This window comes from Oculina patagonica, chromosome 5 (genome assembly GCF_052425735.1).
Source record: "Oculina patagonica isolate OP01 chromosome 5, crgOcupat, whole genome shotgun sequence".
Classification (NCBI taxonomy): Eukaryota; Metazoa; Cnidaria; class Anthozoa; order Scleractinia; family Oculinidae; genus Oculina; species Oculina patagonica.
This window is the reverse complement of record NC_135762.1, coordinates 28,059,768-28,074,690: the sequence shown is the minus strand read 5'-3', so window position 1 is coordinate 28,074,690 and position 14,923 is coordinate 28,059,768. Positions and strand designations below refer to the sequence as shown.

General features: G+C 39.1%; 2 protein-coding genes across 2 annotated transcripts; both read left to right on the top strand.

Moving 5' to 3' along the window:
* The first annotated feature begins 4,795 nt into the window (after positions 1-4,795).
* Positions 4,796-9,750, top strand: LOC144654433 (uncharacterized). The gene is made up of 3 exons (XM_078514584.1): positions 4,796-5,298; positions 6,418-6,447; positions 8,893-9,750. The coding sequence occupies exons 1-3, from the start codon at positions 5,265-5,267 to the stop codon at positions 9,405-9,407; spliced, it is 579 nt and encodes a 192-aa protein (XP_078370710.1). The 5' UTR covers positions 4,796-5,264; the 3' UTR covers positions 9,408-9,750.
* A 2,448-nt stretch (positions 9,751-12,198) lies between these two features.
* LOC144655097 (uncharacterized) lies at positions 12,199-14,762 on the top strand. Its single transcript, XM_078515314.1, has 3 exons — positions 12,199-12,376; positions 13,388-13,417; positions 14,341-14,762. The coding sequence occupies exons 1-3, from the start codon at positions 12,199-12,201 to the stop codon at positions 14,526-14,528; spliced, it is 396 nt and encodes a 131-aa protein (XP_078371440.1). The 3' UTR covers positions 14,529-14,762.
* Positions 14,763-14,923: the final 161 nt, after the last annotated feature.

Here is a 14,923-nt window from a genome sequence, read left to right as displayed (position 1 = left end):
CGCGCTCGAAACTACGGCGCCTGCTACGCACGCTGTAGATTGTCTTATACCTGGTTAGACGTATCTATCAATACATGTGATCTTGTAGATGCATGTATGCCGTATCACGCCAAAGAAAATTCCCAACGACATTGCAGTCTATTCTATTGTTTATCCTGGAAATGACGGATTTTTTATTATTTATTTATTTATTTATTTACAAACGTGCTTTGAATCTGCTTTTCTGGGTGAATGCGCGTACAGTTGCTATCAAAACAAACGGCCAACGGACGTCGCTACTGTCAAGTCACTGTGATAATATAACTTTTGAATGTGATCACCGAAAGACCGGGTATAACAATTCAATCTACGTATTGTAGACATAAAAAGTTGTAAAGTGAAATCAGCTTATACTCGGGTACACAGAAGCAGTAAGTTAGGGTAAAGAAAGTCGAAGAATAAAGGGGTGTTGAAATTAAAGTAGGAATGAAAGCGAGGAGCATCTGGGCATGTGACCTTGCAGCAATTGTTCCAAATGCTCTATAAATGCTGCTCCGGGGTGGGGGTGGGGGGGGGGTACTCAAAAAAGTTTTGTACGGGGAGGCTCCGCCCCGAGCTCTTAACCCTTACCCTTTTATATATCATTTTGCCAGATATTGAACCCCTTTTGTATACTTTTCAATGAGAAAAGGTTCCCCTTTCATATACCTGAAAGACATGGTATAGACTTAGAACATGACGTTTTCTTGTCATTTTCATGTAGCGTTTAATAAATTGAAATAATACAGCCATAAATTGCATCTGTTCGACATATCTTAAGTAAAGGCCCTTTGAAAAACCTAAATGAAAGATTTCCATACCCTTTCGTATACCTAGACTTGTGAAATCTCTACCCTTTTATATACCTGAAGCCTAAAAAAGGTACCCCTTTCGGGCGGAGCCTCCCCGCATAGGCCATTATAGAGAGTACCCCCTCCCCCCACGGATGCTGCTTCCTGATTTAGCAGGGAATATCCTTTACATTGTCATACCCTGGACTGCAGGTCTATAAAATTAAAGTCCGTTTCCTGTGCTCTTATACGAGATATACACAAAAGCTACTGATTTCTTGGTTATTCGTCAAGATGTTGCTCCGAAAGGGAAGCTTCGGTCACAGATTATCGATAGTAGGTCATCGCAAAGCTAGCGTGCTTTAAAAATATATGCAAGGGTATCCCCCTTTCCGATGTTGGCATTCTGGTTCTTTGATGAAAACTTATCTGCTTTTCTGTTATCAAAGGTCGCAGAAAAATATACACATTTTTTACAGACTTACCGGACAGGTATGCCGAGCGGCCGGCCAGCTATGCTTCACTGCCCTTGGGCGTCCTGAACATGTTCACGCATGGGTTGTTGATCGATTGCCCCTTTTTCTTTCGGTTCCATACATTCTGTTTGCTCGTGATGTTTACTTGACGACTGACCTTTGCGTTTCAAAGGAGCCTTATATGCTTTCATCACAGGCCTTTTTTTTCAATTTCAAGCTTCCTCATTGTCAAACATCCACCGAAACCATTTTTAAAAGCTTTGCCCAATTCGCCTGTAATGGTTTTATGTTTTTCGTCTGAGAAACAAGTGGTCACACACGGGCATATTTGATACATGGTGATGAGAGAGAATCGCAATTTGGGTATTTATTAGGCCGATTTCGTGGAAGTAAATCCATTAGTTTATATTTAACACGCAAAGATATCTTTCTTTTCTCAGGCTGACCTTTTCCTGCCTCCACACACTGACCTTAGAATTTTGAGGATGCAATCGACTAAACGTACGATTTTCATATTTCTTTGCAGTTTTCCTGACTCTCTTCAAAGGAGTTGAAGGCCTGAGTGAAACATATACGAAGTGTGCCTGGACAAAAAACATAATGACTGATCCACAAGGGAAAGCCTTTCCGTTGTCAATGACGGGGAAAGTCTGAAGTTTTTTATAGCATAACTTAAATATAGCGCGCGATCTGATTGGCCAATTTAGCATATTCGTGAACGCTGACGATTGGATGCAACATGACTCAAGCAATCAACGTAAAAAATGAAAGTGCAACTACTTCAAATTCAAAATTGCTTTTCTACGATTTTTTAAAAGTAGTTGAAGAAAATATATCCCTCTGAAGTAATGAAATACTGGCAATGTACGCCGGCCGTTTGATATCCTTCAGGGTTTTCGTCAGAAATTGCGTGAGTACTGCACGTGTTACTTCAAAGTTCAGAATGGAAACGTTAGCACGCCGTCATGTCTTAGAGAAACTATAGTAAACAATGTATAGTTATGCTATAGAACAAAATGGTAAGCACCACAGCTGCACGGGTTTTGGATGCACTTGAAAGGTTTGCTAGGCACACAAGAAGCTAGATCCGGCTCTAATCGCCTCGTGCGACTCTTACACCTCTTTCGTGCTAAGCAAATTCCCGCGTGCATCCACAACGCAAAAGTAATGAAGTGTTTTTATCTTGGAACTGTACATATAAATCATTTTGGCTTCGACAAGGCGAACATACAAATGTGCGAGTTTAGTTTTAAAACACTTGTATATCCGGTCCAGGGAGATGTAATTTGTGAGACGTGTCAAGTGGTAGTCTAAGCAAAACGTTGTTTTAGTTGCCAGGAAAAACAATGATAAGTTGTTTTCGTTTTCTTTTTCAGCTGAACATGACGAGTTTGTTTTTAAAGTTTTTATTCTTCCGTTCTCTGTTATTGGCGGCACCATTGCCGTTGTTTCCTTCGTTCTGTTCTGCTGCAGAGTATATCGATTAAGCAAAAGTTCCGAAGACAACATGCAGCAGCCTCAAACGTCACAATCCCCTAGATCTGCATCACTGGCATTGAGGGAACTAATTGAAGGAGAACATCTACCAAGTTACTCCGAAGCATATGCATGCGTGCAACAGCATCATTCAGTCCTGCCCCAACAGTCAGGATCCAATTCAGATGTGTTGCAGATCGTTAACCCACAAAGCATAGTGCATCCTGATGCGAGAGAGCGTTCAGTACTAACGGCAAATTCGCCTGATGTACTTACAGTGAGACTTCCGCCACTTCTCTCTGGAGAAGAGCCTCCTCCATCATACCCTAAAGGAGAACCTCCACCACCCTACCCTAAAGAGGAACCTTTCAGTATCACCATACGCTGTGACGACTCTCGTCTAGAATCAAGCAACAACTTCAAGAAAATTGCCCAGAACTACAAAAAGATTACAGAACCAAAGACCCATTAAACATGATTGAAAATTGAAATGAAATGAACAAATAACACAATTACCTAATTTCTGGTAGGGTGACATAAAAGAGATCGTGTTATAGCGTCCAAAAATTAATTTTGATTGCATCAACAAATGTTATTGTGCTTTAAGAAGACAGGAAATAATTGACGCAATAAAATAAATGTAATATAGTTCCTATACGAGTTAACTTTAAAAACTATTCAGCCTAACTTTTTTTTTTTTTTTTCTAAAAAACACATCGCTATCAAATTATTTTTCAATTTTTTCCAAATTTGTATCGTTTTGAATTCGGTGTTACTGAAACGTTTCTCATCAAATTAATTTTTTTATTTCACTCAATTTGATGACAATCAATCTTCTGATGTCTAAAAGTGGCTAAAACCGTGATGTCGTCTCTTTCAACAATGTATTTGGAAAGCAGTTTCCCATCTGTCGCTGCAAGAAATATTTTCTGAGTGAAACTGCGGAAATGTTTTTTCCTTTCATTCCTGGTTTTGAAGTCTTAGTTAGAACCCAGTAGTATCAATTTTACATTTGGCTTGTGTAGTAAAGTATGTTCATCCGAGTGAGAAATTATAAAAACACTTGAAGTATAAAACAAAACAGCTTTAATTTATCGACGTTTCGTTTGTTAATTTATTCATTCTAAATGTAAAGGTTAATTTGTGCTCGGAAGAGAACAGTTTGTGATGTGTCGAATAATGATTACAAGAAGTAATAAATAACACATTGCTGCTTAGTCATCTGTAGCTCATTGCATCTTAATTACCTGTAAATGCATAACACTTGGTGACCATTTCGTTTAACAAAACAGCGGCAAATATATCGAGCAAACTACAAATTTGACGCGCGCGTTTGTGTGGCGTGATGAGACGTCGGTTTCATGGCTCTCCGCCAGGAGCTGATTGTGCGAGAAATGCGACAGGTATCACATGATGCCAAGTAAAACACGTCACTGTCATGACAAATTACATAATTGGGCCTAAAACAACGCAAACAAGTGCAACCACCTTAGCATGCCACACTCCGGTGATTGCTTTAAAAGTGTATTGAAACAGTGTAGGGGCATGTTTTTTTATATCAAAGGCCCGCTTCACCAATTTGGCTTACCGGCTAATTGTCTTAGTTTTGAATGACGAGCTTGACAAGAAGTAATAATTAGTCTAATGCTGCTTGGTCTAGTAATCTGCGACTCATCGCATTTTTCCGTAAATGCACAACACTCAGGGATCTTAAAATTAAAATTTTCGCATTAACTTATCAGCGGTCATATCAACCAAAGTACAAAGTTGATGCACGCATTTGTGTGGCGTGTTGTGACGTTATTTCATGTCTGAATAGCGAAGCGCGCGATGCTTAAAAATAGAATCCAAATGATTATATCCCCTACGATTCCCAGGCAACATTAGCGTGTTCAGAGCAAAATAGAGAGAATCTTGGCGAAGTTTTTGTTCCATAAAAGTGTTTTAGGAACACCGGCTGTGTTAGAAAGTGTTTTAAGAAAAACGTTCGCCACTCCGGTCTGTTTGTCTGAGTCTTGTCTAAGTTATGATGACGTCACTCGCGCGCTTCACTTTTGACAGCTTTCGACCAAAAGTTGACTGCGCGAAAAAATGCGACAGCTACCGTATAAAGCAAAGTAAAACACATCATTGTCATGATGTATAACAATAACTGGGCCTAAAACAACGAGAACAAATCGAACCACCTAAACATGACACACTCCGGTGATTGTAAAAGTGCATTACATTTGTGAACGTTCATACTTTCATATCAAAGGCCCACTTCACTCACTTGGCTTTGCGGTTAATTAATTGTTATTGTTTTGAATGGCGAGTTTGTTTTAAAACAACAACGGCCGCAAAGTCAATTGGGTGGAACTGGATCCTTAATTATTGCAGTGACGCACGTGAAAAAATATTTGGAAAATACGATGGTTGAACTAAAGTAACTTTCTTGCACGAAATCTTTGACAATTCTGTTTCTCAACTTTGTTTCATTTACCAAAGAGAATGTGGTAAAACTATGAAGAAAAGTTGTTCTAGCCTCGTTTTCTTGGGTAAGCCGAGTTCAATTGGTCAATGTATTGTAGACTTAGGGGCTATTTTAACTTGAAGGGAACTGAACATTGCATGAAATTGAATAATGGCTACCAGTAAGAATAATCAACTCCATGCTTCTAGGAGTAATTATCTTTATTATATTTACTAGAAGTATTTAGCTTACAGTAGAGATGTCGTCGCTTCCCCAATCATTGATAATGATGGGAAAAAGAAGGAAGACGTGTTCTGTTAATGTATGCAATCGCAGTAACGCATGCACGATATCATGCATTAGTCTTTGCAGTTGGTTGTTCGATCGTTAACCTTAAAAATACCACCCTTTTTAATTCATACTGGGTTTTGCTTACAAAAAAACATTTTCTTTCATAACACTCTAGTAGGACGTTTCAGGTAGCGTTGATTAGTTCTTGTCGCATATGCAAATATCATGTTAAATATATTACAAGTAATTATAAATTTAAGTATTCCTTTGACATAACGTGCGTGACTGTTTTCGTTTAACTTGAAGTAAAATTTTAAATTATTGGAATTGAGCAAAAACTTGTTACGACAATCTATAGATGATTACATCACATTCCCTTGAAAGCGAAGCGAATCGAAGACGGTCACGCTTCAAAAATATAGTTAGAAAAATATAGCAGACGCGAATAAATTTATTTTTACACACAGTCCACACAGCCTTGCGAATTTTCACGCACTGGTAGTCACTGACTCCTTTTTCGTTTGGATACGTACTTTTTGTTTTCAAGTGAAGTTTACTTGACGACTGAACTGTTCGTTTTAAAGGTGCCTTTAATGCTTTGATCACAGGCCTTTTTTCTCATTCCAAATTTTCCTCCGAGACGGACACGAAAAAGCAAAAGCGGCAACAATCACTTGCTCCATACGACTGTTTTTATTTGTCTATTATAGTGAGCAGAGGGAACAGGGATTTGGGTATTTATTAGAATTTGGTGGAAAGAAATCCACTTGGTTACTTGATTAAATGCGTGCCGGAAATATGTTTCGGCCATAAAGCCATCTTGCTTTTCTCAGTTTTTCACTTCACTAATAACTGATCTTGGAATTTCGAGGGTGCAATCAACTAAACGTACGATTTTCTTATTTATTTGCAGTTTTCCTGACTTTGTTCAAAGGAGTTGAAGGTACTTAGTAAAAATATAAAATAGGTCACCAAGGGTGACATGAGTCTAATGCCGTATGGCATAGTGATACAGATTGCGCGGTTTTCGTAAGCCGGTTAAAATTGGTTAGAGGTTTGTGTTCGGGAGTTTAATTTAAAATGCTTATAGCAAGCTAGGGGCATCGTGGATGATTATGGATGAAAACGAAACAGTCATAAATGTTATATGCTTCACAAAATTTAAAGTATGAACAGGAGTTGATGTTACTTCTTCCGTATTGTCCGTAAAAGCAGAAACGATTAAACATTTGGACAAGATTGCGTGACGATTTACAAAAAGCATGTTCATTACAACAAGGGTTGAAGAACTTCACATCGTTTTCTTTCAGATTTTTCACCATTTTGATGATGACTCTTGAAACAGATTTTGCAATAAAAGCACTTGAAATAGTGACTGTTACTCCATTGTACTGTAAGCACTTTGTGACAGATTTTCCTAAAAACGGGTGTAAATGCTCACGTCAATATAATGATGACCTTTTGAACGCTGGAAACTAGGCAATTATTATCGAGCTACCATACACAGGAGCGAAGACTGTTTATCATGATGTACAAATTTCGCGAATCATCACTTCCATATCAATGTAACCATTTTATGATTTTTCTAGCTGTAAGAAGAACTTAAGATATCTGAGAGTCGTAAAAGCATGAAATTCGATTTCAGTGTATGTCAAAGGCCGGGACAGTGTAATACTGCAAAGCGGCCAAACAAACGCATTTTGATTTAGTCGCGTAACTTGATTTACATTTATCCATGTACATCTTTTATTTTTGAAGGTTTTTGTTTGCACTGTAAAGAAAAAAAATGGTCAAAATTCGAATGACTTAAATACAAAATACGAGGTAAAGTTTTCTATTTTTTAAAACAAAATAAATATTTGGTCGCATTGTGTAAATAAACGCGAGTCGCCGCCGAAATATTTTTTCTCAAAGACGTCTTGCTTTTTAAGCAAGACGAAAACACAAGTGCTTAACTGAACTGAAAACGAAGATTTATTTTCACAAAAAGCTTACAAATGTCTTAACTGGAAAATTATTACGTCCTGTTCAAGTGTTGAATAATCGTGACTTGAGAAAGAACTTTTAATTATGCGTGGGAACACGTGTCGCTGATTGGCTGTTTTAAATTGAAACTAATCGTGCGTGTCCGTACGGAGTCCGTTCTTGCAGCTGATCATTGTTTTCTACATTACAGCGAACGATTATCGATCCCGAACCATTCCCTTGGGATTGCTAACAGCTTTTTTCATATAACAAAGAGTCTAATGCGCATGCGCAAAGCGCACGCAAGCATTAGACTCAATAAAGTGTGCCTGAATAAAAACTTAAAACTGTATGTGAAGGAAATATATCCCTCGGAAGTAATGAAATATTGAGCACTGTACGCAAGAAGTTTAATCTACTTTGAGATTTTTGTTAGGGATTGTGTGGTACTGCACATGTTACCTCAAAGTTTAGAATGAAAACGTTAGCACGCGCAGTCATGCCTTAGAGAAACTGTAGTTAACACTTTATACTATTGACCAAATGGCCACAACAAAGGTGAATAGGTTATAAGTGCACTTGGAAGGTCTTTCTAGACACCCAAGAAGCTAGAGTTGCTCTAAGCTATCGCCTCTAGCAACTTTTACGCCTCTTTCGTGCTACAAGCAAATTCCCCATGTATCCACAACTCAACAGTGCATGCTGTGGCATTGATATTGACCTAAAGTCTTTTGTTTTTTCTTGCAACTGACATATAAACCATTCTGGTTTTCGACATCTTTTCGATTGATGAGTCGAAAATACAAATGTACGAGTTAAGTGTTGCGGTGCACTTGTATATTCCAGGGAAATGTTATTTGTGATACGTATCAACCCCGGGGGGGGGGGGGGGGTACTCCCATATGTGGCCTATATAGGTATGTGCCGCCCGATAGGGTATGGTTTTTGAAGTTCTCGGTCCTTAAATAGGGTATCATTTTTGCTACTTTTGGCAATGTGTTCCCGCTGTGATCCTTAGATAGGATACCTAAATTCTATTAGCTAAAATAAACGCCCAGCTGAACGAGAAAAAGATATCTGAAAACTGAATTTTCAGTTCAGGTATTAGAAAAGCGATTTTATAAAGATTTGTGTCTTGCCGTGCGCGGTTTGCCGTTATTTGGGTCGTCACGGAACGTTTCTCTTCCCCTTAAATAGGGTGTCATTTTTCGGTTTTGGGCCTTAAAAAGGGTATCAATTTTCGCTTTCTTTATCCTTAAATAGGGTCAGGGTTTAAAAACCTTGGCGGCACACCCCTATCCGAAATTTATGGGAGTACCCCCCCCCCCCCCCCCCCGGCGTATCAAGTGGTAGTCCAAGAAAAAAACACTGTTTTTGTGACCAGGAAAAACAATGATAAGTTGTTTTCTTTTTTTCTTTTTAGCTGACCTTGACCATGTCGATGATATTATTTATTCTGTTTTTATTACGCTCATTGTTCTTGGCGTCATCGTTGCCGTTGCTTGCTTAGCTCTGCTCTGCTGGTGCGGATATCAAATAAACAAAAGACAGACAGACAGCAGACAGCTGTCTCAAACATCACAACATATTCATTCATCCCCTTCTGGCCAGCCACAATTGTTGCAGATCGTAAACCCACAAAGCATATCGCATCCACAGGCACACGGAGCAGTGTGGTTGCCTAATGTGAGAGAGCGCTCAGTGCGAACGGCGAATACACCTGAGGTATTTATAGTAGAACTTCCACCACTTCACCCGGGAGAGGAGCCTCCACCACCCTACCCTGGAGAGGAACCTTCGCCACCCAACTATAGAGAAGAACCTCTACCACCCTACTCTAGAGAGGAACATTTGCCACCCGAATATAGCGAAGAACCTCTACCACCTTACTCTGAAGAAGAATCACTACCACCATACACTGGGGCAACAACGTTTTAGAACCAAACAATAAAAAAATGGCCCAAAACTGTAAAAAGATTAGACCCGCCACGAAGCGTAAAATGAACTAAATGAACAAAAAGCGAAATCGGCCGAAAAGTGTAACCTTTGTAAAGCAGCATTTCGTCCTTAGACACATTTTTGAGATAAAATGCCGGAAATTATATTTCTCTTTCCCACGTTTAGTGTCAAAGTCTGGACCCAGAAATAAAAGTTTTACATTTGTTACGTGTATTAAAGTGAGAGTAGTACTGCGTGAAGTCCGCAATCAGTAAACTGTGGGACATATGTGACCTCTCACGCGAAAACGTTCCTTAAATAAATGAGGAAAAACGACAACTTACTGCAACTGTCAGTATTACACTGCTGCGACCACATGGCAAGCCCAAGTCCCTGTTCCTCACAGGTTGTTCCGTTACCCTCTGGTTTAGGGTTGCTGCAAGTTCGTGACCGCTGCCGCTTTCCTCCTCCGCAAGGTTTAGAACATTCCGACCATTCACTCCATCTGTAGGAAATGCAAAAGACCCATAATGACACCTGCAATTAGTTACATATTCCAGTCCTTCTCGGATAAGGACGATAAATCGAAGGCCCCATCTCCTGCATCTTTAGTGTACTGTTATGGTTTAGCAATGGACGCTAAAGAAACCACACACTTATCGTAAAGTTTAGGGCACGAAGTTGCCAGTGTTGAGGTCTTGTCTTTGCCCGTTGTACCGTAGTAGTGTTGAAATTGCCTCGGAGATTTATCTATGTTGAAAGCTAATCTATACAATCCGAGAGTAATTCACTTCACAATAAAGAATAAATAAAGAATAAAGTATTCACAAGAGCCTTTATAGCAAATATGGCCTACTTAGATTGCATTTTTTCCCGTCCTTATAACTAATACTATCACACACATGCCAGTAACTTCCCAGTACATTCCCAAGTATTGGTCAGAACAGGGCGTTCAATAAAATCTCTGTAATTTTATCAATACTTGGGAATGTGCTGAGCATTAATTATATCACATGCAACTATAGCTGCATCTCAAATACTCAGTACCTTTAACTCCTTTGAAGAGAGTCAGCAAAACTGTAAAAAAAATGTAGAAGTCATACGTAGCTATACGTTATGTTCAAAACTTGATTTGCGTTACATCAGTGTTTGTTACCAGGTCTTTCAGCAACGCTGCGGTCAGTCTGAGTCTTTGAGCAAAACGTTACATTGTCACATGACAGTAGCAAGTGTCGGTTGTGTTTGTTTTGGTAGCAACCACGTGTTGACCAAGTTAAGCATATTCAAAGCACGTAGTTTACATTTTAGATCGATTTCAAAGTACGCAAAAAAAAATAGACTGCTGAAGAAACATTACGCTAAACAAAGTGGTGAAAATACTAGCTAGCCGTCAATTTTCGGTTTATATGATAGCCTGTGACTCTTGATTGTGAGAGAATTCAAAGAAATTGAAGGGGTTCGAAACAAACCAGATCATGGCCACGAATGATGCGTGACCATCTTGTTAAGCCTGGTTTTCACTAGCGACGCAAGGACAAGCGCAAGCGCAAGCGTGATCACGCAAAATGGGCAAGCACTAGAGAAAGCCTTAAAATGCAATGCGCTTGTGTTTTTGCTTGATTCAAAACCGTTTTCACGAAGAAATAAAAGCTGTTATCCTTGCGCTTGTGCTAGCACTTATGCTTGCGTCGCCAGTGAAAACCAGGCTTTAGTCGCTTTCAAGGAAATATAATGTACAGCGGGCTGTAAGATATTTTGTGCTCAATTATACGACAAGTTGACTGAGGAAAATCAACATATGCCGTTGATTGGTAAGGGACGTATGGAAAGCTAGCAGTCTTTTCTTTTGTTTGCATTGGCTGCGTATGGATGGAGTGTTTTTTTTTTTTTAAACACTCCAGCCATAATATTCAAAACTGTGCTAATTATAAAAAAAATACTAGAGTGATTTTACTTCAACCGTGAAATAGTTGCTACTCAAATAGATACTGTTAGACACTTATTCCATTGCTTTCTTTTGTTTAGTTTTCACTATTTAGCACTAATTGTTAGATGTTGTTTCACGGGTTAAATAAAATCACTCTAACATACGATAAAAAAAAATGTGGCTAGTTACAGAGACCCTTTTTTATTCAGAAAAGCAAGAAATCAGTTTAAAAATGTGGTATTTTCATGATAAACAATCGAATAGTCAGCGATGTCCTTGGGAAACGACATTGGCGTGACATCATGCATGGACACAATCGCATGTATTTCATGCTCCTATCAATGGTTTGCCCCAGGATGGGAGGGGGGAGCGAGCAACCCCAGGGGAATTTGAATTTTTTGGAAGCCAGAGTCAAATTCCCCACCCATGGGCACCTAGTGAATGTCAAATTTCACATATCTCCTCTTACATTTCGAGCCCAGCAGACCATTTTAGATTTCAAAATCCCTACCCTGGGAGAGCTTCACGTTGTCAAATTCCCATGGGTTGCCCCCCCCCCCCCCCCTCCCATCTTGGGACAAACCATTTAAAGGTGCATAAATATCAACGCGAAAGTAACAATTAACATCACTTACCCAAGAAAACGAGGCTAGAATAGCTTTTCATCATGGTTATACCGCATTTCGTTTTGTAAATCAAACAAAGCTCAGGAACAGAATTATCGTGGCAACCATGAACGGAAGTAGTGCTAGCCGGTTCGGCCATCTTTCGAAAATATTGGCCGTGGCGTGACATCACCGCCGTCAACTATAGTTGGTTCCGGTTAATCTTCAGATACGTGACGTCGTATTTCATGTAGTACACATGAAACAGGATCTCACTGTAGTTGACGTGACGGAGGCCATATTTGGCGAAGATGACAGAACTAGCACTACGTCCGTTCACGATTGCCACGATAATTTTGTTTTTATCCTTCGTTTGATTTACCAAAAGACATGCGGTATAACTATGAAGACAAGGTGCTCTATCCTCGTTTTTCAGGGTAAGTGATGTCGATTGTTACTCTCGCGTTTATTTTTTAATACATGCGATCGCGTGCATGCATGACGTCACGCCAATGTCGTTTCCCAACGACATCATTGGCTATTCGGTCTTTTATCGTGAAAATAACAAATCTTTACTCCGATGACATCGCCTTATCTCATAAGGGGGCGTCGGTGGGACACGTCGACCTGTACTGCATTCTGTTGCGATCGACCGATGAAAAGAACCGTAAGCCGGGACTGAGGAACTGGTAGTATCATCGTACACGGTACACGGTACACGACGATACTACCGAGAAACTTGCTACTGTTACGCGAAATCGCCGAAAAAACACGAAGCAAAATACTCCTAGAATGTTAGAGAGGACTAATATACAAAGTCTAAACGAAAGAAACAAATTACTGATGTATTCGTTGAGTCGTATTGGGCCTGTGTGGTCGGTCTGTGTCAACAATTTAATTACGCCGGACAGCTATTGACCTTCGCATGTCACACGCGAGAAGTATTGTATATCGGAAATCACGCTATTACGCTATCACGCTATTACTGCCGAGCGATCATGATCATTTAACACAGAAGTTATCAGCTTTTTTTTTATTTAGTGTAGGTTAATTTTTTGACATATTTTCTGAAAATTATTTTTGACCCTCTTGGGAAACGTCCGCCTCTGCGTGCATTGCATGCTGTTTAATCACCTACGCGCAATGAACAGGCATTCATGACCATGGGCCTGTTTTGTTTCAATTCAATCCTCTTTAATTTCCTTGAATTTTCTTGCAAACAAGAGCCTACTAGCACACGCTTTCGTGTAATCAACTTAATAGATGTCTAGGTCGCTATTCTCGCCATTTTGTTTCGCTTTAAATGTTAATTTTTTTCAACAGCTTATGTTAATTTACTTTTGCCTACGTTATAAAAGGCAGCACTTCTGAAAAGACCGTGTAACAAGTTTCCGATTGAACGAAAATCAAGTTTTTAACTATCGTATGATTTCCATATTTGTTTACAGTTTTGCTGACTCTCTTCAAAGGAGTTGAAGGTACTGAGTACTTGAAGTGCAGCTATTGTCATGTTGTCAGTCTCGTGTTTGACTGTTTTGTCTGTATGTTGAAATTACCCGTGTTCGTAAGTATTGGTCAAATAACAGAGAGTTATGATGTACTTGTTGGGGTTGACAGACATTTTGTGTGCCACTGCTGAGTAACGTTCAGTACATGTTTGCGTATGTTCGATTTCCATTCGCTTTGTTATACATGTACAGAGTAGCTGTAGTAAACACTTTATTAGAACAAATGGTCAACACCACAGCCGCACAGGTTATGGATGACATGACATGGATGCACTTCAAAAGGTTTACTTAGCACCCAGGCAGCTACACTCGCTTTAAGCTACAGTTAAAACCCGCTAGTAAGAATTGAACATTTAAGAACCTATTAGGCTGAAATTTGCAAATCAGACTCCCTTTTCAGTTATACGAACCTAATTAGCTTAAAATTTGGAAACAGAATCTTACTTTTAAACATTGATACAAGGCAGTACTGTGCATGAATATGTTATTTTTTTAAATGATTGGTGCTTCATTTGTACATAACCACTTATATGGTATGCAAATTTTATACAAGAATTAGGCCGAATATGACTACAAATTCTGTTAGTAACAATGCAAATTTTCTTCAGAAAATAAGAACCTATTGAGAACCTAAATAGTTCAAATTTGTTTTCACTGTCATTTTTGTAAGAACCTGTGTAGGCTAACCTGGAAAAATAAGGTTGGTCTCGCGGGTTTTTACTGTATCGACTCGGTCTCTTTCGTGCTTAGCAACCTCGCGCGTGCATCCACACCTCATCAGTGCATGCTGTGGCGTTTTCCCTTTGTTAAGTGACCCACCTAAAATTTAAGTTTAATTATGTTATACCTCGCAACTGAAAAACAAATCATTCTTTCTTTCGACATTCATTCAGTTGACGACGGAAATAAAGAAATGTACGAGGCCAATGTAGAAGAAATTCCACCACCCTACTCTAGAGAGGAACCTCCACCACCCTACTCTGGAGAGGAGCCTTTATCACCATACTCAAGAGAAGAACCACCGCCACCTTACTCTGGCAAGGAACCTTTATCACCATACGCTGAGACGAGCCTGGTCTAGAATCAAGAAAAAGCTTCTGGATAATGGCCTTGAAAGGTTACATAACACACGCAGATAAAGATGACAAAAGTTCAACTAAACAATATTAAAACTAGATTGAAATGAGCAAATAACACAACTTGGTGGAGCTTCACCAAAAAGATCCTAACAACGTCCAGAATTAATGTTGATTGGAACAAAAAAATGTTATTATGTCTTAACACGGAGTAAAAATACCCTGATTTTAAAAGTTCCTTTAAGGGATTAACATTGAAAACTGTTTAGCATTACAGTTTTTCAAAAATATAATTTTATAGGCAATTTGTTTTAGTCTTCCGAATTTATATCCATCCGTACTTTCTTTGGTATTTCCTGTGTTACTCAAATGTTTCAGAACTCTTTTAAGTAAATATTTA

Bases quoted from the DNA above. Each gene is read 5' to 3' on its own strand.
- LOC144654433 (XM_078514584.1), top strand. From the start codon at position 5,265: ATGAAGAAAAGTTGTTCTAGCCTCGTTTTCTTGG. The intron at 5,299-6,417 runs GTAAGCCGAGTT...ATTTATTTGCAG, and splicing joins TTCTAGCCTCGTTTTCTTGG to TTTTCCTGACTTTGTTCAAA. The intron at 6,448-8,892 runs GTACTTAGTAAA...TTTTCTTTTTAG, and splicing joins TTTGTTCAAAGGAGTTGAAG to CTGACCTTGACCATGTCGAT.
- LOC144655097 (XM_078515314.1), top strand. From the start codon at position 12,199: ATGAAACAGGATCTCACTGTAGTTGACGTGACGGAGGCCATATTTGGC. The intron at 12,377-13,387 runs GTAAGTGATGTC...ATTTGTTTACAG, and splicing joins CTCTATCCTCGTTTTTCAGG to TTTTGCTGACTCTCTTCAAA. The intron at 13,418-14,340 runs GTACTGAGTACT...ACATTCATTCAG, and splicing joins TCTCTTCAAAGGAGTTGAAG to TTGACGACGGAAATAAAGAA.